The sequence below is a fragment of the Urocitellus parryii genome, chromosome 11 (assembly GCF_045843805.1).
Source record: "Urocitellus parryii isolate mUroPar1 chromosome 11, mUroPar1.hap1, whole genome shotgun sequence".
Taxonomy (NCBI): domain Eukaryota; kingdom Metazoa; phylum Chordata; class Mammalia; order Rodentia; family Sciuridae; genus Urocitellus; species Urocitellus parryii.
Window position 1 is genome coordinate 51,785,661 of NC_135541.1, and position 23,485 is coordinate 51,809,145.

At 33.6% G+C, this 23,485-nt stretch overlaps 1 protein-coding gene across 2 annotated transcripts in view; it reads left to right on the forward strand.

Moving 5' to 3' along the window:
• Lrrc7 (leucine rich repeat containing 7) overlaps positions 1 to 23,485 on the forward strand; it is a 420,763-nt gene that overhangs the window by 386,951 nt on the left and 10,327 nt on the right. For both annotated transcript variants that reach the window (XM_077791099.1, XM_077791100.1), the window contains 2 exons: positions 161 to 253; positions 17,932 to 18,006. In XM_077791099.1, coding sequence (XP_077647225.1) covers positions 161 to 253; positions 17,932 to 18,006 — 168 coding nt within the window. The remainder of the gene's footprint in view (positions 1 to 160; positions 254 to 17,931; positions 18,007 to 23,485) is intronic.

Consider the following 23,485-nt stretch of genomic DNA (forward strand, 5'->3'; position numbering starts at 1 on the left):
TATATAAACACCCAACAAATTTTGTCAGTTTACACAGGTCAATATAGATGATCCTAAGAACTTAGTTCAATATGAATCTTTTCTACTTGAATGAAGTTATTTGAAAACGTTTAGCTTTGATAACTATTTGATTACTCTTTTTTAACCTTTTTTTACATAGTTTTGTGTGAGAATAGAAAAGAATCCTGGCCTTGGATTTAGTATCAGTGGTGGAATTAGTGGACAAGGAAATCCATTCAAACCTTCTGACAAGGTAAGAATTAATTTTTCTAAAAAAATACAAGTATATACTTATTAAGTTTAGAAAAATTACATAATTATAAGTTTATAAGATTATTGTACAAAATATGTTCTTCTGATTCTATGATAAATGAAACTGCTATATAGATGGGAAGGAAAATTGCTTTCCATGTATAAAGGAAAGAAGTTCATATTAAGAAGATTAAATTTCTTATTGACAATTTTAATTTAAGAATACTGTCCTCTACTGTGATAATGAAGGTTAGAAAAAGATTTTAAGTGTTTTTACTGTGCTTTAATAAGCTAGCTGCAAAGTCAGAAAGTTTTTCAGTACATGGGAAAAAAGAATCCATTCTAATACTTGACAAATAAAAAGGATAAGAAAAAATACATATTTAAGCTTTCTATTTGAAAGGAAAGGGATTTTGGTGTTTGTTGGCTTTTCCTTCAAATTGTATTATTTATGGAAATAAAAGCTATGTAGGTAATTCCTAAAAATTTATTTCCAAATGTTAGCTTGTAAATCACTTTATTATTTAGGAAAATGCTTTCTCACAGTAACAGGATGATTACATAATGATTCAGTGCCAGGCCAAGCTGACTGACATCTCTTCAGCTCTTCAGGCTTGTAAAGAATTTCATTAGTAAAATTGTAGAACTGAAAAACACGGAAAATAACCTTTTAAATGAGAAAACTAGAATTAGCATTCTCAGAAGCGCCGGATACTCCACTCACGCTTAACCCTGCTTGTCACCCATGGGAGAAAGGCACACTCCCACCCAGCTCTAACCTCAACCATTGCCTAGACATCCAACATGCTCCCCACACCCACTGTGGCCTGTGTAATCCCAGTGTAGACTTTCTGACTCCTAAATTAAAAGTGTTTACCCTGAGCTATATAACCTGCCATCTGTGTTTAGTACTCTTGGCTCTGAATCGATTAGTGATTATAATTTGATGATAATTAAGATGATGTGACTTTTGACCCCATCAAATTTAACCACATTAAGTGACATCATAAAACTTTAAGATGATAAAGAAAGCTAGAAATTACATTTGAACATATTTCTACAGGCTCTTAACTTACCTGTGAGTTACCTGGTCCAGCCTCTTTCAACTCACCATTACTATAAAAGCAATTCACAGATCAATTTCTGATCATGAAACCTGATTCTAAAAACGAAAACAAAAACAAAGAAAACCTCTTAGATGCCTCCATTCCAGAGATATCTGAAGCCTGAAACAGGACCTTTAATCCATATTTTCCCAGACATCTTATTTCTTATACTCTTCCTGCCTTTCTTCCTTCCCTGCCCGGAGAGGAAGGACAGAAGAACTTAGACCAAAAGGAGGATTTGATTCCACTATTATATGTATTAGGAGGAAGGGACTAGAAAAAAATTTTCCAGTGACCTTTGGAGATGGACATGCCTTTGGTCATCAATTGGAGCAACAATTCACATTTAAGGATGTGTATGAGGCAGCCCTATGTAATTAGGAGAACATCTACTGCATCTACTACACATATATGTCCACTTTGAACTATGTGGAGGATAACCATTGGTTTAGTATAATTAAAATATTCAATGGTTTAGTTGTACAATTTAATTGTAGTAAGTTATTAGTAAATCTTAAGACAAAAAGCATAAGTTTGAAATTGTCAGAAACATATGATGATATGCTTAAAAACCCCAAATCATTATGTCTTATTCATCTTAATTTTTCTTTTCGTCTCTGGTTTTACATCCCTTCCATAAATTCTTTCAATGAAAAGTTAACAAACTGATAATTCTTAAGATAGTTAAAATTAAAGGACATACTTTCCTCTTCTTTCTCACCAGCAATAACTCTTTTCACTGTATTTTTAGAAATACAGAATAATACTTTAAAGTTAAGAATGAACATATTACTTAATAATAAAATGTCAGACTACTGTTGCAATTCTTCTGTTTTCAACAGAGGGGGACTAGATCTGAGATGTTCAAATCATTGCCTATAATTCTTCCACTGTGAAGAATACAAACACTTTATAACTGTTCATTTGATTTCTCATTTCTAACTTTTTTTTTTTTTGTACTGGAGATTGAACACAGGGGTGCTCAACCATTGAACTGCATAGCCAGTCCTTTTTCTTTTTTATGTCTTATTTTCTTTTTTATTTTGAGTCCTTTTTTTTGCTAAGTTTCTCAGGCTGGCCTGGAATTTGTAGTCCTTCTTCCTCAGTCTCCCTATTCCCTGAGATTACAGGCACTTGTCACTGGGCCTAGCTGTCATTGGTAACTTGTATGATTCTAGTGAGACTGAACTTTGTCTGTGATCTTATAATTTGCTCTTCTGTTTAAATATAACAGAGAGCTTGAATTGTATAATGTTTCCATTGAAAGATTTCCACTCAAAATCACTTTTATTTGGCTGGCTGATTACACTCTAAAACACTTTACAATCTGAAAAGTGAATCTCTATTGTTGCAAAATTGAGAGTCTAGAATTTCCAAAACTACACAAATCTCATTACTGCTCAATTCATTGGCCAAACATATGGTAGATAGCTGGTTAACAAAGTCCAGAGGCGCTAAAGACATTGGCTCTGAAGATGTATGCAAGAATTTAGTTTATTCATAAGGAAATGGATTAATCTCTTGGAAAATCCAGTTGCATTTCTTTAGTTCCAGTGCCCCATTCTTATTGTGGTTACATAAAATTTAGAGTTAAATCCAGAGCCTATATCTACCCCCAAAATACCAACCAGTAAAAAATAAATAAATGAGCTAAAACATTCCTCTCTCCAATATTGAAAACAGATTTTTTTTTCATTAGTTGTCCAATTTACAGCACGAGGTGAGAAGAAACAAATTATACAGATGTCTAACTTCAGTAGCTACTACCTGAGTCTGAGTAGAAGCTCTATAAGGAGCCTAGTTACACAAAAGTTTAAGCTGCAATATGGCACATGCTCTTCCAATAAACAAATAGTAGATTAGTAATCCTCCGAAGCTCAGAAGTATTATTTATTTACTGTTCATGAGTGTTTAAATGCTTTACCTCTCAAAATTTTAAATATCGAAGAACATCTGAATATCTTAGAGGCACTGAGGGCTTTCTATAATAAAGTTATCAATAAAAAATTTATTTTGTTCTCTTTGTTATTGCTGATGGGAACCACTGTTTCATCCACATACCAAGGATCAGTGTGAAACAGCATCCAGACTGATCACATCCACACAGGGGAAACTTGAATGGTCATCCCACAAGGCTGAAAGGAGACTAGGTCAAAAGTGAGCTTTGTCTGGGCTAAGTGGTGCATGCCTATAATCCAAGTGGCTTAGGAGGCTGAGGCAGATTTCAAGTTCAAAGCCACCCTCAGCAACTTAGCAAAACCCTGTCTCAAATAAAACATAAAAAGGGCTGGGGATGCGGTTAAGCACCCCTAGGTTCAATCCCTAGTACCAAAAAAACAAAAACAGTGAGCTCTTTTGTTCATTCTAGAAGAAGTTCTGATCTAAATTCTGGGTTACTATAAGATTAATGCAAAACAAAAACAAACGAACGAACCAAAAAATCCACTTGAGATAGCCAAAAAATTAACTGAGGCTTTAGGAAGGATTCAGGATTAAACCACATATGCCACACTATTTTTTACCAGACTTCAAGAATAGAGAACAGCATCTGGTAGCAAACTTAACTCCCTTCTAAGACCAAAGGCAGTCCTAGCCAAATATGGTCTTCCTGGGTTCAAAGAATAGAGTACAATTAGCCCTGCCATTGATACAGTCAGAACAATATTTAGTAGTTGGAAAAAAAAACACTTTACTCATCATAGAGTTCATTATTTTGGAGTCCATCTACCATTGTAAACTGCTTTCACATACTAGGAAGAGAAAGCAGTAGAGCAATGGAAATGGCCATGGGTGATGCATCCCTTCCTCTCTCCATGTCATGGGTGGAAGCCAAAGTCTGGTTTATTACAGTACAGAAACATTGCTATTAGGGTGGCAAGATGTGACTGAGAGATGAAAGAGTTTGATTCAACAAATCTGATAACAAAGCAATAAAAATAATAACCTTTTATTACTTATAATGTGCTGGGCACTGTATTAGGCTCCTTATATGCATAAACTTATGTAATCTTCATAACAACTTCTGTTAGTTGAGTAGTAGTAGTATTCTCTATTTTACTGAGTTCCCAGAGGGGTTAATTAACTTGTCCAAGGTCATTTAGCTGCTCTGCGGCAGACAAGATTTGAAACCAAATTGATCTGACTCCAAATCCTTTTCTCTTAATAAGCACTATAAAACATGCCTCTATCTGCAAATGCCACTTAGCAGAGGAGCCACATGACAAATTTATACCCTGTAGAGTTGAAACTAATATGATATTCTAATATTGAAAGTATTACAGAGCCCTCTAATTAGTCATAGTCTACATATTTGCTTCAACAAGTCCTTAGAAGTCAGCATGTATTCTCTATTGAACCTAGATAATTAGGAGCATACTGTACAGGGTGGATTGCTAAGCAATTATATAACTTGTAGACTAAGGTATCCTTGCAGTGGTGATTCTGCCAGTAGAGAAAGCTGCAATATTCTTTATATTTAAACATTCATAACATAATAATTCATGGCTATAAAATTCAAGGGATTTACCAGTATAATTTCCACAGGATGTTATTAGAAAGAAGAAACTAGATTAATAGTTGACTGGTACCATGCTTTTGGTAGTATTTCATAAAGTAATCCAGGCCTCTATGAATGGAAGGACTTGTAATGATGTATCAAGACTCATTGTTCAGGGACTAATATCCTTCCTTGCTCCATTTGACCAAAGAAGGAGTAAGTACCTGAATTTTAAAGTCATTAAAGAAGATTCACAGCCCCTTTTCTTTATGTACTATAACAGTATTTCACTAAATAGCCCCATAAATAATTATCTAGACATAGGATCACAGTGAACATTGTATTATGGGTCTGGCCTGCCCTCAAAGGACTGGAAAACAGGACAGAAACATGCCAGAGCTTTGGAGCAAAAGAGTTACTTCTTCTCCTCAGCCTATCATAAATACCTAAGCTCAGGAGGTGCCAGAGAACTCACCCATGTTTCTACCAGCTTGGGCAATCTGAATGTAGTCATAGAAGTGATAGGAGAAAAAATTAATGTTCTTAAAATGCTTTAATTTGGCACAGGCAAAATTTTAATCCATAGGAAGAATACTGGAAGCATGAAAATATAAAATGTAATGACCAATAGATTCCAAATAAATGGTCTAGAATTTTATAATTCTTATAACTTAATTACATCAATTTTAAATTATTACCTCCAGATCTCCAAGCATCTGCATCAAGATTTTAACTTCTTTAACTCCACCCTTGGGGGAAAAAAATGAACTTTCCTTTGGTGTGGATATGAGTATTGCATCAAATAGAATTTTTTATATGATTAATATTAATAAGAGAAGGATAATCTGACATGCAGAATAAAAGCATTTATTTGAAACCTTTACTCAGAGATCTCAATACTCAGAGATATATATGGCATTGGCAAGTTCGGAAATGTACAAGAATAGCTTTCCAGTTTTGCTCAGCCTCGTGGCATTGAGTGATTCATAAACAAAGGGCTACAAAAGCCCTTAACTTAGGAAAAAGGTACATGCTATATGTCTATCTGTCAGGTTTTCTTCACAGATATTAAAAAACAAGGATAGCAAACACATTTGTCTAGAACTCTTCATTGCCTGTGATTTTATTTACCAAATAGATATGAAGGAAATGTGCTTTTTATAGTTTAATTTTATACAACTGGTAGGCAAATATGATTTGTTTTCTATATTTCTAAATTTGTGTTATAAGTAATATAATTTATAAATTTTCCATCCTTATTTCTGCTTTGAGTGATTATGCAATGCAATGTAATTTGTAGAACCTATGAATTATGTGAAAATTACATTCAGGAATAAGAGCATATTGTTGATAGACTATATTTTGGACTAAGTTTGAGAAGCAGTTGAAATAGATCTGATGATTTAAATAAACCTGGACTTATTAAGAGTCAATTTTAAGTATAAATTATGTTCTGGTACAACAGATTACTTCAGCTGCCTCTTAGTCATACTGCAGTTTGAGGTTTAGAGAGCCACTTGGTTATTTAAGGACATTATAAGTGAGATAGCAAGGCTTTTTAAATAAAAATATTGGAAGAAAGATCCTAAATCTATTTATAAATGTAGTCTTTATGATTTTCTACTAGTATAAAGGTAGTCTATAATCTTCTATTAATAGAATTCCCTCAGCCATAACAATTATAGAATTTTTGAAAAGCACGGTAGACCAGCTGCAATGGTACACACCTATAATCCCAGAAGCTCAGGAGGCTGAGGCAGGAAGATCACAAGCTCAAAGCCAGCCTCAGCAACTTAGCAAGGTCCTAAGCAACTTAGCCAAACCCTATCTCATAATCAAAATAAAAATGGCTTTGGATGTGACTCAGTGGTCAATCTCCCCTGGGTTCAATCCCAGATACCAAAAAAAATTTTTAAAATAAAGGCATAGTAAAATGCTTTAGCCAATTGGAAAATGTCAGTGACTAGATATTATAATATAAAGAAGACATGGATTTCAGCTTTAAAAAGCTAATAATCAAATATCTTTCTATATAGACATAGTTCTTTAGGAAAATATCACCAAAGCATACATGTAAAAAAATAAGGTAATTAAAAAGTACCCGTTTAAATAAGAACTTTGATTGTGCCTTTAAATTCAACAATACACTTAGAAAATCATAAAAATTGAGAATTTCATCACTGTGTGATATAGCCTAACAACGAGTAAAATCTCTCTTTTTTTTCAATAAAATTAAAGCCCAAATCACACAGCTAGCTATAGTAGTTGCTAGAGTTATGTATTATTTATATTCTGTCTGCTGTTTCACATTAGCTATTTAGCCTGAAACCTGATAAGCCAAGGGAAAAATGGAACAGGAAAGGATTTAGAGATTTTATTTTTAAATTTGTTTCTATTCTTTGGAAAATGTCAAGCATTTCCAATCAAAATATGAAAGCTTTTAACATTAGTGCAAAAATAATATGTAATTACTGAAAAGAATTGACAGGTCCACCAATGGAAATTAATTACTGAGAGTCAATTAGGTTATTGAGAAGGGTGTGTCAAATCTTTCACATTCCTTTTACAAAGTTACTGCACGTTTAAAAGTGGTATTCCGAGGACTTTTGTCTACTTTTTTGTTTGAATAGGTTATAACCAACTAGAATTCCTGGAAATATTATAAAGCCAAAATTGCTAGAAATAAATAAATAAAAAGCAGTATATGTCAGGTCTCTGTCTATAGTATCATCATTTAAAAATGTTTTTTTCAAAAAAACATTTAGACACATATATATGTATATATATAAGCAAAGCAAATTATATATATATATATATATATATATATATATATATATAATATATATAATATCATAAAATTTTCTGAAAATCTACCCCTATAATTGTTCTAGGCTGGAAGTGGAGGGCATTTCATCTCCTGATCCCAGCTTCCAAATAATCACTAACAAGCAAAATAAATAAACAAGAAGATATTATGGAACTGTAATCGTGATAGTTTGTATTTATCTTAAGTCACTTTTCCTAGATGATGAGCCTGAGATGGAGATTTTGTGCAAGTTCTTTTTTTTAATTGAAGATTTATTTTCAGATGAAAGCTATAAGAGCAGGGTTAGAGACTAAGCAAATACATATATTAACAGAAGCCTGATTCCACATCAATGGCACCCACAGGGTTGTCTCACCCTAAGAGGAGAAATCATCTTTAATACTCTAGTATCAGCCAGTCCTTGGCTGTAGGCCTCCCCAAAGAGGAGGTGGTAACTTGCCAAGCATTTCCCAGGAAAGGAGGCTGCAGGCTGAGAGGATTTCAAGGAAAATGTCCAATCCTGAGCAGCACCTGCAGCTTGTGGACACAAGTCTGATACAGGAAATCTGGCAGATCACCAAGAGTGTCCATTACTGCATTATGAAAATGGGTTTCTTTCATGTTTCAAACTAAAAGTGCTTTAGTACCAGAGATTCTGATGTACTCCCATCCATACGAATTACTGTTCCAAAGTGCAGTGCTTTCAACCATGGCATCAGAAGAATTTCCAGCAGCTGAAACTTGAGTACAGATTCTGAAATTGGCTATGTCAGATTTTTTGCAGTGAGACTGATTTAAATATGCTTTAAAACCCTATGATTATTCTAATTCAATGTTTTTCTTAGGAAAAAAACTGCATTCTACAAATAAAGCACTAGTTCATTTAAGAGTAAGTAATTATGATTGAGTCAAATCTGTATTTCTTTGTAGCTAAAGAAAGTGATTTGTAAAACTAGGTATTGATCAGAAGGATCAAGGAAATTTGGAGTGAATGTCTTAAGATGTAAAAATAGACAGAGTCAGACAACAAGAGACAGATATTAAGGAAAGGGAATCTATGACAAATAAAAAAAGAAACCCAGGTAACTACGCATCACTTTTATTGTGCCATTTTTCCTCTTTGGGTGTGTGAAGAAATTGTGAGAACTCAATGAATTTATTCTTATATCCTATAAATTCAAAATTACACTGTCCCTAAAGATTCTTTGGATGAGCCGGGGAAAGCCACAAACAGATGAGAATAGATATCCAGGAAAGGCTGACAATGAGTTAGCCTAAAGTCCCAGAACTAAGCTAGAAAGTTAGATTAATAGGTCACAATTTAGAGTGAGTTATTTTTAAATTTCATATACATATATAAATTTTATATTTATGTATATAATAAGATAAATTCAAAATTAAATTAAGCAGTTATAATGGTTTAGGATTACTATATAAGGTATCAAATTATATATGTGCATATATTTAGCTGCCTATTATATTTACAATGTAATTAATATAGTTATACATAGTCTTTTTAAAAATTTATCTATTTATTCTAATATGTTATACATTACAGCAGAATGCATTTCAATTTATAGTGCACATACAGAGCACAATTTTTCATGTCTCTGGTTGTGCACAAAGTAGAGTCACACCATTTGTGAACTAGTTCTATTTTCTTAAGCATAATAGACGACAAACTGTTTCCTGTATTTGAAACCTTGTTGATTAAACCTCATTATCCTGCACAAACAATATTCCCATAATAAGGGATTATATTTTAACACCCAGGGACATTCATTAGTAGGAAGTAAGCAACCTTTTTTAGTATTGAACTTAAACATCAAAGTGATTAAAGAAAATTCACATCCTACTTTTTGTTTATTTGCCTCTTTGTTTACTGAAGTGTGTTTATGTATAGAGGGAAATCATATGTTCCCTCTGTTCCCTACTTCAAGAATGTTTCCACCTTGACTTAGAATGACTAATTTAGAGGAATACCTAGACTTGGGAAATTTTACTTGTTCCTTTACTATAAGAAAGACTGATATGTTTGGTTTTGTATGAATTGCACACACCAGTTGGGGTAGATTCAGTTCCCTGAAGGTGTCCACCTCTGAACCATAAAAAGTAGTCAAAGAACAAAGAGTGAATCAAGAACTAATTGTACTTAAGATCCTTCTGCTGGTCCTTCCTTCTGGTGTGAGCTGCTTCCCTTTCGTTCATCATCCTAGGCAGCCTCAGATCTTTTATGCTGCACAACACAACTATCTTCCATAAATATATTCTCAGTCCCAGATGCATAAACTACAATAAGCTTTTTTATTTAACCTATACATTTCAAAAATTTATACAAGTAACAATTGAAAATATTGTACTATAACATTTCAAATAATATAGAAATATAAAGACTAAAAGTGGAAAATGAACTTACTTTTTCACTCTACTCCATACTGCCAATGTATAGCCACTTTCAATCAACATGTCAGGAATTCATGGCTCTACTGTCTTCTGGTCATTTGCTCCAGACGTTTTGGCCTTCTGATTTCACTGCCACATCTAAGAAATACCTCTAGCACAGTCTGACTATACAACAAAGTGTTAGTTATTAAGAAAAACATTATTAAACCTTTAAGAATCATAGTTTGATTGAATATAGCTTACAACAAGACACTCTCTCACTTCAAAAACCTTATTTGAGCTTACGTGACAAAAAAAAAAGTTTGACTGAATTCATCAATTTGCAATTCATGATTTTGAAATACAAAGACAGTGTCAAAAAATTACACAATTGAAAGGACTTTGAGGGAGCCTGCAGGGATGATAATCAGAAACCTGAATACCAATACTATTTTAGGAATAGCTACGGAGAATACAGAACCACCTAGAGTAACCTCCTCCTGTTTTTAATAGTTTCTACTATTTTATGCTTTTTGCAATGCTGAGAAGGAAAGCCATTAGGGGATCTGGAAGAATGGGTAAACTGTATGAAGCTCAGCAATCCAAATATCTACCACCAGTTGGGGTCTCATATTTAAAAACAAGCTTTAAAAGACTTATAAAATAAATGAAAAAAAGTCTTTCTTTTTCTTTATAAATTCAGAAATCTGGAATGATAATAAGTGGGAGAATATGATCATTGACTTTTAAAAGAAAATATGACAAGTAAAAGAAAATTATTTTTAAGCTCAAAATTTTCATCAAGAAATAAACAGGATGAAAATGTCCTTTGAATCATAATAGGTAGACATCCAGAGATGTTTAATTGCTAGAGAATCATGAGAATACTGGAGCAATTAATGAAATGTAAAATATAATTATAACATAACCAAAACCAAACACAATTTTAGTTCTTACATTCCAGTTTCAAGAAAAGAACTATCCATAATGACCAGTATCAAACTATTAAAAAAATTATAATGATCAATCTATCATTTCTAAAAGGAATCTCATAGAAAAGGCAATGAGTTGCTTATGTTTTAGATACTTTAAATAAGTCAAAAGAACTATATTTTATGTACATATAAAATACTAAACAAACTTTTAGAATGATCTAAAAAATCAAACAATATATGTTTCTTCTGCTAGGATATTATATTTTATAATATTGCCACTAAAATATTTGTAATCTCATAGTCAATTTCTCTGGGTTTCACTAGTCTCCTGATTGCTCCAATGCATTAATAATTTTTAACAAGTACAAGCAAGTGGTTTCTATTTTATTGTTTACTCTATTAAAAAGTAGTGAAATTGATTTTGAAATTCTTTTAAACATCTGCACAAGATTTTTGCAAAACCTCTAGATGACTTTAATCAGTTATAGAATTTTAATTTACATCTAACTCTAATTTCCTAGGTTTCTAAAGCAATTCTCCTTTTTGTCCTTCTCATGGGTTTTCCATTTCATTGTTTTGTGAGTTAAAGCTCAGTCATACCTTGAAGCACCATGTTCAGCTGTTAGTGACTCTCTTTCTTTCTCTTTTCTTCCTTTCCTGACTTTCCCCCAATGACCATGGGATAAATCTCATCTCTTGTTGCATAGAAATTTCTCAGTTGCTAAGGTAGCAAATTGTTCAAAGCCTAAAATGTACACATAGCAATTAACCTTAAAATATCTCATTATCATACTTCTGATTCATAAAGAAAAACACTATTGATAATACCTTGTCTTTTATAATATTGATAATACCTTGTCATCTTCGAATAATTGTAGAGACTAAGTAAACACAGTCTATTATGTATGTTTAATGTTGCTTCTTCAAGACACAATAGAGCTACATATTAATGTTGCCCACTTAAGGCAACATTAATATTTGCTACTATGGGAGAAAAACAGTAGCCCCTTAAAAGCTGTTAAATCTATGGCTCTGTTTGCTATTTTCTTGAGTTAGTTTTTCCTCTAGAAACTCTCATTGAACTTTCCATAATTACAAGACATCATGAAATTCTATATTCTAGTATATTTAATGTGTTCTGAATTATAATTGTAATAGTGTATAATTTTTACTTGAGGTATGGCCTTCCTAGAAGCCAATTTCTTAGCATCAGCTAGAGCTAAGATTTTTTTTCTAGAATTTTAAAGAAAATCATATTTCACAAATTGAAGTTGCAGTTCCCTTAAGACAAGTTCTATTTTGGAGTCTACACTTATAAGAGCTGAGACTGTCATAGTCACTCACCTTCATCATTAAAAAAAAAAAAAACACAAAAAGCAAAAAGCTCTTTTCTCCTCTAAAGTTAGAATGTTAAGTACTGGTCTTGTAGTCTAACTTTCTGAATCCTTGGTTTATGTCTGGAGGTGTAGAAGGTAGGTAACTAGTCAGATAAGGTCAGATCTGAACACTGTGAGAAATCTCCTAAATTTATCCTTTCTCAAAAGTACTTGTGAAAAGCAAAACTTTCTATACAGCCATGAGGAGTACTTTTGGAAGACTCATCTATGACATAGGTAAAGACTGGTTTTTAAGTGGGGCAGAATATGAGATGGCAACAGGTCATGCCCATATGGAGCATCAAGGTCTGTGTCTCACACACATCCAGATGTTGATGTCTGAGAAAAGCAAAGATGTCCCTTCTTTTGAAAGGACTTTAAAGTATCTATGATGTAGCTCTGTCATGAGATAATCTCCAGAGGTGGTACTTAGGGAAGCTACTGGGCTGAAGCCATTAAGAAACCTGAAAGTTATTAATGAGAGGAGAGAAAAACACTCAGATATTAGCCATAAACTACGAACTAGGGTACATACTAGTACCCACTACTATAAGGAGCTGATGCTTCTCTGTTGGAGTTAACAGTTATTAAGAACTACTAGAAAACTCTGCAGATAGGACCCATAGACACTACTGAGTAAATGATAATTGGAACCATTATCACTGTGAGCCACCACAAGAAATACTACAAATGAGGAGGGAGGGGCTTTCCAGCCCTCTTCCTGTCTCCTTCCAAAATAAGAGATGTTAATCCCCTTACCTACTGGGAATTCTAGATAAATATGACAAATGACAAGAGTTGGTCTTTCAATAAATTCCAGAAGTGTAATTTTCTGGTATAGTTGAAGACAGTTGCATAAAAGAACTGGGATTATAGTTCAGCTTTCATACTTTTAATAATTATAGTAACATTTGAACCCTATACTGGATACCATCTACTGTTCTAAGTAGACTGCATGTATTCACTCACTTAATGCAACTATTATGTACCATTATTTTATCCGTTTTACTAATGAAAAGTTATGTATACAAACTTTAACTTGCTCAAGTTCATCTATTTGTAAATGTTAAACTCAGTTAACTCTGGAGCTTAACTACTAATTGCTTGCACAATATAGTAGACAGAAAAAAAATGAGCCTGTGAGTATGTTACATTACATAGGAAGGGTGACATGAGGAGACTATCCTGGATTATCCAGATGCCTCCAGTATAATCACATGGGTCCTTAAAAGGAGACTTTTTTCCAAATGCAGATGGAAAGAGATATGACAACGGAAAAATGGTCAGAGAGATACACAATTTCTGCCTTAGAAAATAGAAGAAGGGGACTATGAGCCAAGGAATGTGAACATTCCCAGAAGATAGGGAAGGCTGGGAAATGGATTTTTTTCCCAGGAGATTTCAAAAAAGAATGCAGCCTTGCCAATATTTTTGTTGAGACCCATTGAGAACTGTTTTGGAAGTCTAGCCAACAGAACTCTAAGATGATAAATTTTTGATGTTTTAAGCCACTAAGTTCGTGATAATTTGTTCCAGCAGCAATAGAAAACTAATATTTTTGCCTCATTGAAAAAATATACTTACTGAGGTTTTACTTTTACTGAGGTTTTTCTCTGCCTTGGGCAAGATGATTTTACTATAATTTTAGATAATAGATTATTTCAGTAGTTTTGAATATATTACTTGATAGTTTGACCTACATTTACCACTCTTCCAAAGTTTACAAGAAGCTGAACATATCCTAGATGTTGCTAACAGAAAGTTGATAAGATGCAACTCTTTGGATCTTTGATGCATATAAGATGCTTCCTATTATTTAGAAAATTAGGAGACTGATTTTCACCAAACAGTAGAAAGTTATTGTTCTAATTTTCAGAATACAGAGTCTGATGAGTCCCCACAAAATTCTGTCACTGATGCCAAAGTTTTCTTTGAAGTCTCAGAATGAAATGAGTTGTTGAAAGGGTGACACATTACCACAATGAGCTTTTTCAAAGCAATGTCAAAGTTTTCATATTTCTCATCAATATTCATCATACCAGAGACTGCAAAATGGGCTCAGATTAATTGGTCTCTTTCATTTATATACCTGAATACAATGAAACATTAGTGCACTGGCCTTTGGATGCAGTCTTTTGGGAAACATTCCACCTCCACAATAAGGAATGCCACAGACCATTATCAAATGTAGCACTCAGTGCTGTTTCCTCTAACACGGCAATATGCTGGCAGAAAGGATATATATATATATAGAAAAAGCTATACCAATGGGCAGAAGCAGTTTCCTAGTTGATGAAATTTATTGATCGAAAAGAAATAATAAAGCTTTAGAAAAAAGTACAGGCTTTTGGAAGACTCAGGCTATCATAAAAGTAAACTTCAAGGCCAGTCATCAGAACAGCGGTTGAATATCACAAAACCATGTGATGGGTGAAATTAAACCTGCTGCAGACACCACATTCGTAACCTCTACGCATTCAGCTTGTAGAGTGTCGCTAGTTGCTCTCAGCATTGCAAATGTGATGGCCATAATTCAGCTCCTATGGTCAGGATTCATACAAACCTTATTAAACTGTTCCTGTGCACTGAGCTGAAGAAAAGCCATCAGAATTAATCAAGTAGCACAGACTTTGACTGCAAGGACCAAATAAGGTCAAAACAGCATCTCCCCCAGTATCAAGAGATGTGGTGTCTCATTTTTGGCAATAGTATCATTCTGCTAATGGTACAGAGACCCCAACAGTAAAAAAATGGAATCTCTGGGGAACTGATTATATCTACAGTCTCCTGGATTAATGGAGTGTGGCAGCTGTGTGCCCAATGTGGCAAAAGACCCAGTAGGGTTTTATTTGTTGTCACAACCAGTGCCATGCAGTGGTGGCTTAATCATTGTTCTTTATTAGCGATCTTTTTTCAAACAACTGGTTTTCTCTTTTCTTCTAAATTGACCATTTTACAACTAAATTGGCCAAAGATCACTCTTAATAATGCCACCATTAACCTAAAATTTCATCTGTTTTTATGGTGTCCTTAACACACTATAAGTAATACATAATCATTGTAAAAACATAAGAAAACACATATTGAAAAAATAAAATCGATGTCCTATTACCAGTATAATCACTGTTAATGCTTAGGAATTATCTTTCCAGATATTTTCCTACACAAATATTAACAGATTTCATATTAACAGATTTCAGCAAAAATGGTGTCATACCACACAGCCTTTTATAAGCCACCTGTTCACCAAGCATTCACCTATTTCTCTATCAGCCATGTGGACTTCATTCTGTTTTACAGATTTACCATAATTGCTTTAATCAATTCCCTGTTTTTAGACATTTAGCTATAGTTTATAATTTTTATTATTACAATGATACTATAGTGAACATATTAGTACAGGTATGTTGCATATTTTTTCAGTTATTTTCTTAAGATAAGTTCTAGAAAATTAATTGATTAAAACTTATGAAGTTTTTTAGTGATTTGGGTGCCTGTAATTTCCTCCTTAAAGAAGAAGGAAAATTTTAAGTTAGAAAGCAAAAAATCATTCAAAGACTTTAAGCTAATTAGTTTTTAAAGATCTGAAATACTATATTAAAACATGAATAATAGTGGTTTAATTTGGGTTTGTTAAATCATTTACACACACACGTGAATGCACACATAACATGCAAACACACATGCATACACACAGAGTTTTGTGTTTCAGTGAGGTCATTAAATTTATAAACCAGCAAATGACATGATTTTCTAAATAAAAGGCAAAGATGTCGAAATTTTATCTTCTGTTTTTGTTAATAATTCTTAGGAATTTTTAAAAATTAATAATAGTTGGATTGAGATCTGATTCACATACCATAAAATTCACCCTTTTAAAGTATGTGGTGAAGTAGTTTTGTATATTTGAAGAGTTGTACAACCTTCATCACTAATTTCAGATTATTTTTATGACCTTCAAAAAGAAACTCTGGGTTGGGATTTAGCTTAGTTGAAGAATATTTGCCTAGCCTGCATGGGTAGGACCTGGGTAGGATCCCCAATATTGCAAAGGAAGGAAAAAAGAAAACTGTATGTATTAACAGTTGCTCCCCACCAACCACTCCCCAGCCCCTGGCAAACACTAATCAACTTTCTGTTTCTATGCATTTACCTATTCTTTTTGTTGTTGTTCTTCTTCATTTTAAGCTATATATGACAGTAGAGTGCATTTTGATACACTATACATACATGAAGCGTAACTTACTCTAATTAGGATTATTTATATTCTGTGGTTGTACATGTTGTGGAGTTTCTGGTGATGTATTCATATATGAACGTAGGAATGCCCAGTTCATTCTACTGTCTTTCATTAGCCTATTCTTGCCATTTGATTTAGCATAATTTTTTTGCATGGATTAGTACTTCATTCCATTTTATCACCAAACAATATCCCCGTGTATGGATAAACCACTTTATGTATTCATCAGTTTATTCTTTGTCAGTTAAAATCTTGTCATCATCATGCTTTTAACCCTTTGGTAACTCCTGTAACTGATAAAAATGACTATGTAAGGTCATTTTGATCTGGTCCTGACCTACCGTTGGGCCTGATTTTCTGCCACATTTCTAACCCCACCCACCCCACTCTTCCACCACCAATCCAGGCATCACTCCTTATATTTACTCACTTCTGTGTGTGCTATGGCCTCTATCTGCCATATCCTTCCCATCTTCATCTGTGTGTCTGCCTTCTACTTCTCCTTTATGATCTAGCTGTCAGATATCCATCTCCTTTTCTGGGAAGCCCCTACACACCAGGTACAAGCTGGGTACAACATCTCTTATACCTCCATCCTAACACTTATCACACTATTTAGGAATTGTTAGTTTTCTTGTCTTCTCTTCCACTAGAATGTGAGCTCACTGAAGTACAGAAATTATATTCTATATATCTCCATATCATTAGCAATCAAAGCTCATAAGTGTTTGCTTTATGTCCATGATAAATAAAATTAACTTGACTTTTTATAAACTGATCAATTTGAGGATCTTATAACTATGTAGACAAAAAATTTATTTAGAATGTATGTTGGATTTTTTATGCTTAATTCTTGTGTATATTCTATGTGAAAATTCTCAGTAAAATAGACAGTAATTAACTCATTAAAATAAACGAATATGTATCTACAGTTCTAGTAGGGCCTTTAAAGTAAATGTTGAATTTAAAACCTATCAAGTGGGTAACATTTTTAATATAGAATGACTTAACACAAATTCAGAATTTATTTAAAAATTGTTCAATAACATTTCAAATGATTTAAGAAAGAATTTTTATGAATACATCATGAGATAAATTTATATATTATAATTGTACTTTGAAAACAAGATGAGTTTTTTCTGGTTTTGTTTTTGTAAGTTGACATGTCGCTTTTCTTAAAATTGGCTTGGAGAGTTACTTAAAGTAATACAATAATCTTTAAAGCTTGCATGTATAAACTGTTTTTTAAATCTGTTTTATCTGTTTTCTATATGAAAATGTGTTTAAATGGGCCTAGTTGGTAATGGAATCCTAACCTGTGTTACTTCTGACTTATAGGGTATCTTTGTTACTAGGGTTCAGCCTGATGGGCCAGCCTCCAACCTTTTACAGCCTGGTGATAAGATTCTTCAGGTAAGACAGATAAAAGCAATGCATGCAAATGCTGACACTGAAACAAACATGTAACCATGTTATTAAGTTAAATGACTTGAATTAAATGATTGAAAATAAATCCTCACATTTTTTAAATTTTCCTTTATTATTTTGAAGTTGAGAAACAAGTCAAAAACAATTTGATCTGATAGAATCCTATGTCCCTAGCATCTAACATATTACATGGCACATAGTAGTGTTTTGCCTATTTTAATTGAGTTGAATGGAATTACATGATAATATAAGAAGATTTTATATGTGTGTGCATGCAGGTACACACATATGAACCTATGCATAGTTATTAAGTATAAGTGAGAGTGATTGAGTGCCCATTTAGGGTATCCATGTGACTTTAGATAAGGGAGAAAGGCAGGTCCATATTTAATTTCTCAACAGGATGCTTATTACTCGTTGAATACTGTGGAACACATGATTGTGTTTGTCTATTCCCCTGCACAGGTGAACATGAGATTAGCTAGAGATAAGGCGACTTTTTAAAATATACTGTCCAATGGAAAGACTTTGTTTAACTTAAATCGCTGCATTTCAGTTAAGGGTCACTCCAGTAATCAGTTAATAAATGCTCAACATAACACTGTCCATTTTGCTTTCATTGTCCTCCTCTCTGAATTCATTTGCCATGTAAGAGGTAGCTTCATCATTTCCTACGTTAAAGGGAAAGACTGTTAAGTATTGTCAGTGTATTTACGATTCGTGTTTTGAGTCCCAAAATTTCCCACTATATAAACAAATGCAACTACCTGAAATTGCTGTTTAGCAATTTTTTAAAAATTGAAATGATTCAGCATAATATATTGAAGGTTTAGATAAACTGAGAAGACAGGCCATGTAGGAAAGGAATTTTCATCAGTTCAAAACACAAAAGAATGTAAGACCCCCCCCCCTCAAAACAACTCTAAAGAGATTTTCTTTCTCCTATTTAAGAAAATCCTAAAAAAGTAGAAATCATATGTAGCCCAGTACATGTATAACAAGATTTCTTTAAAATTTTATCCTCAAAAATATTTTTTCATTTATTTTTTATTTGTTCTTTCCAGATATACATGACAGTAAAATGTGTTTTGATATATTATACATACATTAAGTATAATTTATTCTCATTTGGATCCCATTCTTTTGGTTGTACATGATATGAAGTTTCACTGGTCATGTATGAACATAGGAAAGTTACATTGGATTCATTCTGCTGTTTTTCATATTCCCATCCCTCCTCCCTTCCCTTCATTCCTCTTTGTCTAATCCAATAAACTTCTATTCTCCCTACACACAACCCTGACTTATTGTGTGTTAGTATCCACATATCAGAGACAACATCAGTCTTTGGTTTTTTGGGACTGCTTATTTCACTTAGCGTGATAGTCTCCAGTTCCATCCATTTACCAGCAAATATCGTAAAGTCATTCTTCTTGATGGCTGAGTAATATCCCACTGTGTATACATGCCACATTTTCTTTATCCATTCATCTGTTGAAGGGCACCTAGTTTGATTCCATTGCTTTGCTATTGTGAATTGAGCTGATCTAAACGTTGATGTTGTGTCACTGTAGTATGCTGATTTGAACACTTTGGGGTATATACAGAAGAGTAGGATAACTGGTCAAATCGTGGTTCCATTCCAAGTTTTCTGAGGTGCTTTCCAGAGTAGTTGCACCAATTTGCAGTCTCACCAGCAATGTATGAGTGTACTTTTCATCCATATCCTCTCTAACATTTATTGTTACTTGTATTCTTGATAATTGCCATTCTGACTGGAGTGAGATGGAATCTCAGTGTAGTCTTAATTTGCATTTCTCTAATTGCTAGTGATGTTGAATATTTTTTCATACACACATATAAATTCTTCATATATTACCATATAATTCCATTTCATATTGACCGATGAACTAATAAGATCATGACCAGCTACTCAAACTTTCAAAACTGATAGTTCTTTGAAAAGACAAAGGGCTGTCCCAAGCTGAGGCAATATTGCTATGAAGCACTGATCAGCCTGGCTGGGTTCAATCCAGGCAGACAGAAGATGGCAGTTTATCTTTTGATAATTGAAACAAAGGGCTAGGGCTGTAGCTCAGTGGTAGAGCACTTGCCTTGTACATGGGAGGCCCTGGGTTGGATTCCCAGCACCACATAAAAACAAATAAAAGTAAAGATATTGTGTCCATCTACAACTATATATATATATATATATATATATATATATATATATATGAAAAATATTGAAACAAAAAAAGATATAAAATAATCTAAAGCTTTTTTTCACCACTTTAACATAAAGATCTCTGGTTTTGATAGCCTAACTAGTCTTGCAATCCTAATTATTTTACATTCTATCTATGGGCCTCAGATTTGTTATGTGAAAAATAAACTATAGTTTGTAATATATCTGAGGTCCCTCTCAGTTCAGAAACTCACTCGTTTGATAATTTTATAAATTGTTGTGAAAGGCAGCCAAGAGTGACCTAACAACATGACTCCCTAACACTTCGTAAATGCTCATTAGCAAAGGAAATGGCAAGGGGTTTTCTCTACTGAATTTCAAAGCAACTCAGATCTCTGACCTGTCAGAATGAGGATGTTGGACTGAAAAGCATCCTACATACAACCTAAGACAGGTTATGGAGTTTTCTTCATCCATGACAAACACAGCAAAAGATTTTTCTCTTATACTTAGGTTCAGAAAAGAAATATAAACATAAGCATCATAACAAAATTATATTCTGCAAGTGGGAAAATAAATGTCTACTTGGAGAGTATTAGAGTACTCTTCTCTGGCTGTAAAATTCTAGAAGGCTTGCTTCTACATGGGGACAAGAGGGTTCAGTATTTCTAATCCCTCAGAGGCACAGAGAAACAGCAAAGTACACCAAGGAATGGATTTCTAAAGCAAGAAGCAGAAAGGAATGATCAGCTCGATTAGTTAAAAGCCAAGAACACCGTGAAACAGCTGCATCTGGATGCCTCCTTTCTCCAAAATGACAATCGATGATGTAACATTTGAATCTTGCTATAAAATTCATTTGTATCTGGTAGAATAAAATCAAAGTCTGTTTTCAAGAAAAGGAGAAAAAATCCACATAGATCTTACTGTATTTACAGTTTCATTCATACTATTTTAATACCAAAAATAGCCAATTATGCTCTACGAAAGAAATAAGAACAACTAATTCTGAACTGGAATTGTTGCCTGTATCGAAGCCCAGAGGACAAGCTAAATTTTTGACTCCATAATACTATTGGCTCTTAGTTTGAAGAATGATGGGGAAGGCTGAGGCTGGGGCTCAGTGGTAGTGCACTTGCCTGGCTTGTGTGAAGCACTGGATTCGATTCTCAGCACCGCATAAAAATAAAGGTCTATCAACAACTAAAAAAATATTTTAAAAAAAGAATAATGGGAGAAAATGGGTTATGAGTTAAAAGAGTTATCTGTTACTTACAAGATTAGTATTATGTGTTGTCACTAGAGCCAATTTATTTACAAAGCTGAGTGACAATGAAAACCCTGGAAAAGCAAGATGAAAGGAAGCAAAACAAAGATGGAGAGCCCAAAGGGATGACAGTTACTGTGTCTGGTATAACCCAATAGCAAAGAACAAAAGAGACATAAGATAATAAAAGAGGTACCTTTCCCAAATCCCAAACCCCAAATTTATTAAATAATATTTTTTCACTCTTTTTACTCACCCCTCTTACTCTGCTATGGTATTATTAGCATGTTATTTGAATTATTTGATGTGTTCATTAAGTGATGATGTTAATTAAAACATATTCACATGATTTTCCTGTCATTTTACGATTCATTTTCCCAGCAAAGACACCCTATAATTAATGAGCTTATTCAAGTGATTTACAGTGCTACTTGGCTTTAAGACAGTGTGGCATGTGGGAAGAATGCAGAGATAGGAGAACTGACCCTTCACAACCTCCCCTTCTGAAAAGCTGAGTTGTACGACTGAGAGAAAGAAAGGAAAAAGAAAAGCACATGGATCACAAAAGGATGTTATTCTATTGAACCATGTGAATTTGCCAATATGCAAACATTATTGAAATGGCCATTTTGTTACTTTAACATCATAGTCTCTTCTAATGTTTTTTTCCAGTTAAAAATTTCAGTCTATTTCATTAAAATTAAACTTATATCTTAAAATACACCTCAATATAGGAAATTTATTAATTGTAATTACTCTGTGGAAATTATTAATATATTATACTTGATTGTCAATAATGTGATTCATAGTGATAGACCTAAAGATCACTTGTAAGTATGTCATGTTCTATTATTAAAGGTAGTTGCCCCCTATCCCTTTTAATGACCAGCTCTCTGCCCCAACACATGCCTAACTTTGGTAGGAGAAGAGAAATGAAATAATTTATAGAGAATTAGTTAATGACATCTATATTTTACCAATTACAAAAACAGATTTCTTCCAATATGAGACATAAAAATATGCTCCCAATTGAAAATAATTTTATAGTCTCTTCTACATTATCATTTTAAGGGTTTGGGAATCAGTAAGCAAAATATCTGCCTGATCTGTGACTATATTTCTAACATACCAAAAATGAAATAATCAATGTGTTAACAATTCAGACAAACCAGGTATCCCTCCCCCACCCCCACCTGCCCTGTCTTAAACACCTAGGCCTTACAATTCTTAAAGACAATTCATCTGGGCATGGTGGCACATGCCTGTAATGCCAGCAGCTCAGGAGGCTGAGGCAGGAGGATCACAAGTTCAAAGCCAGCTTCTGAAATTTAGCAAGGTCCTAAGCAACTTGGCAAGACCATGTCTCAAAGTAAAAATACATAAATAAATAAAAAGTGCTGGGGATGTGGCACAGTGGTTAAGTCCCTCTGGGTTCAATTTCTGGTACAAAAAAAAAAAAGTTTAAAAAAACAATAAATAAATCAACAAATAAACTTATGAACAAATACTTAGACTTTTGACTTTTAGAATTATAATTATTGTGCTTTTTACTGGTTTTTAAAATTATTTGTTAGTGATTTTTTTTCAACTCAGAGTGCCATATCTTGTTCAAAATCTTGGAGCTTGATGCCCAAGAGGCTGATTGTATCACTGCTCTCTTCCATAATCTCAGAGAATCCCACTGTATATCCTGATAAGTGTTTTATAAAGGAATCCCATTAGAGGACTTATAAAAGATAAGAGGGAAGTCATGTACCCTCAAAGGAGCTCCTCACTAGGGGCACAAGACATATGTATGCAGATCTATTAGAAAACCAGTGAAGTATTTGATTTTGTGATATGACTAATAAACGTGAAGTATTAAGAAAATGAAATGATTAATATAGGAAGGTATTTCTTGGGATGCAAAGGGTGGCCACTCAAAACCAAAATAAAAGCCAAGATGGTTGGCCTGCTCAACTCACCTCACCATTGAGCCAGTTGGTGAGTGGGAGACGGAACACAAATCACAG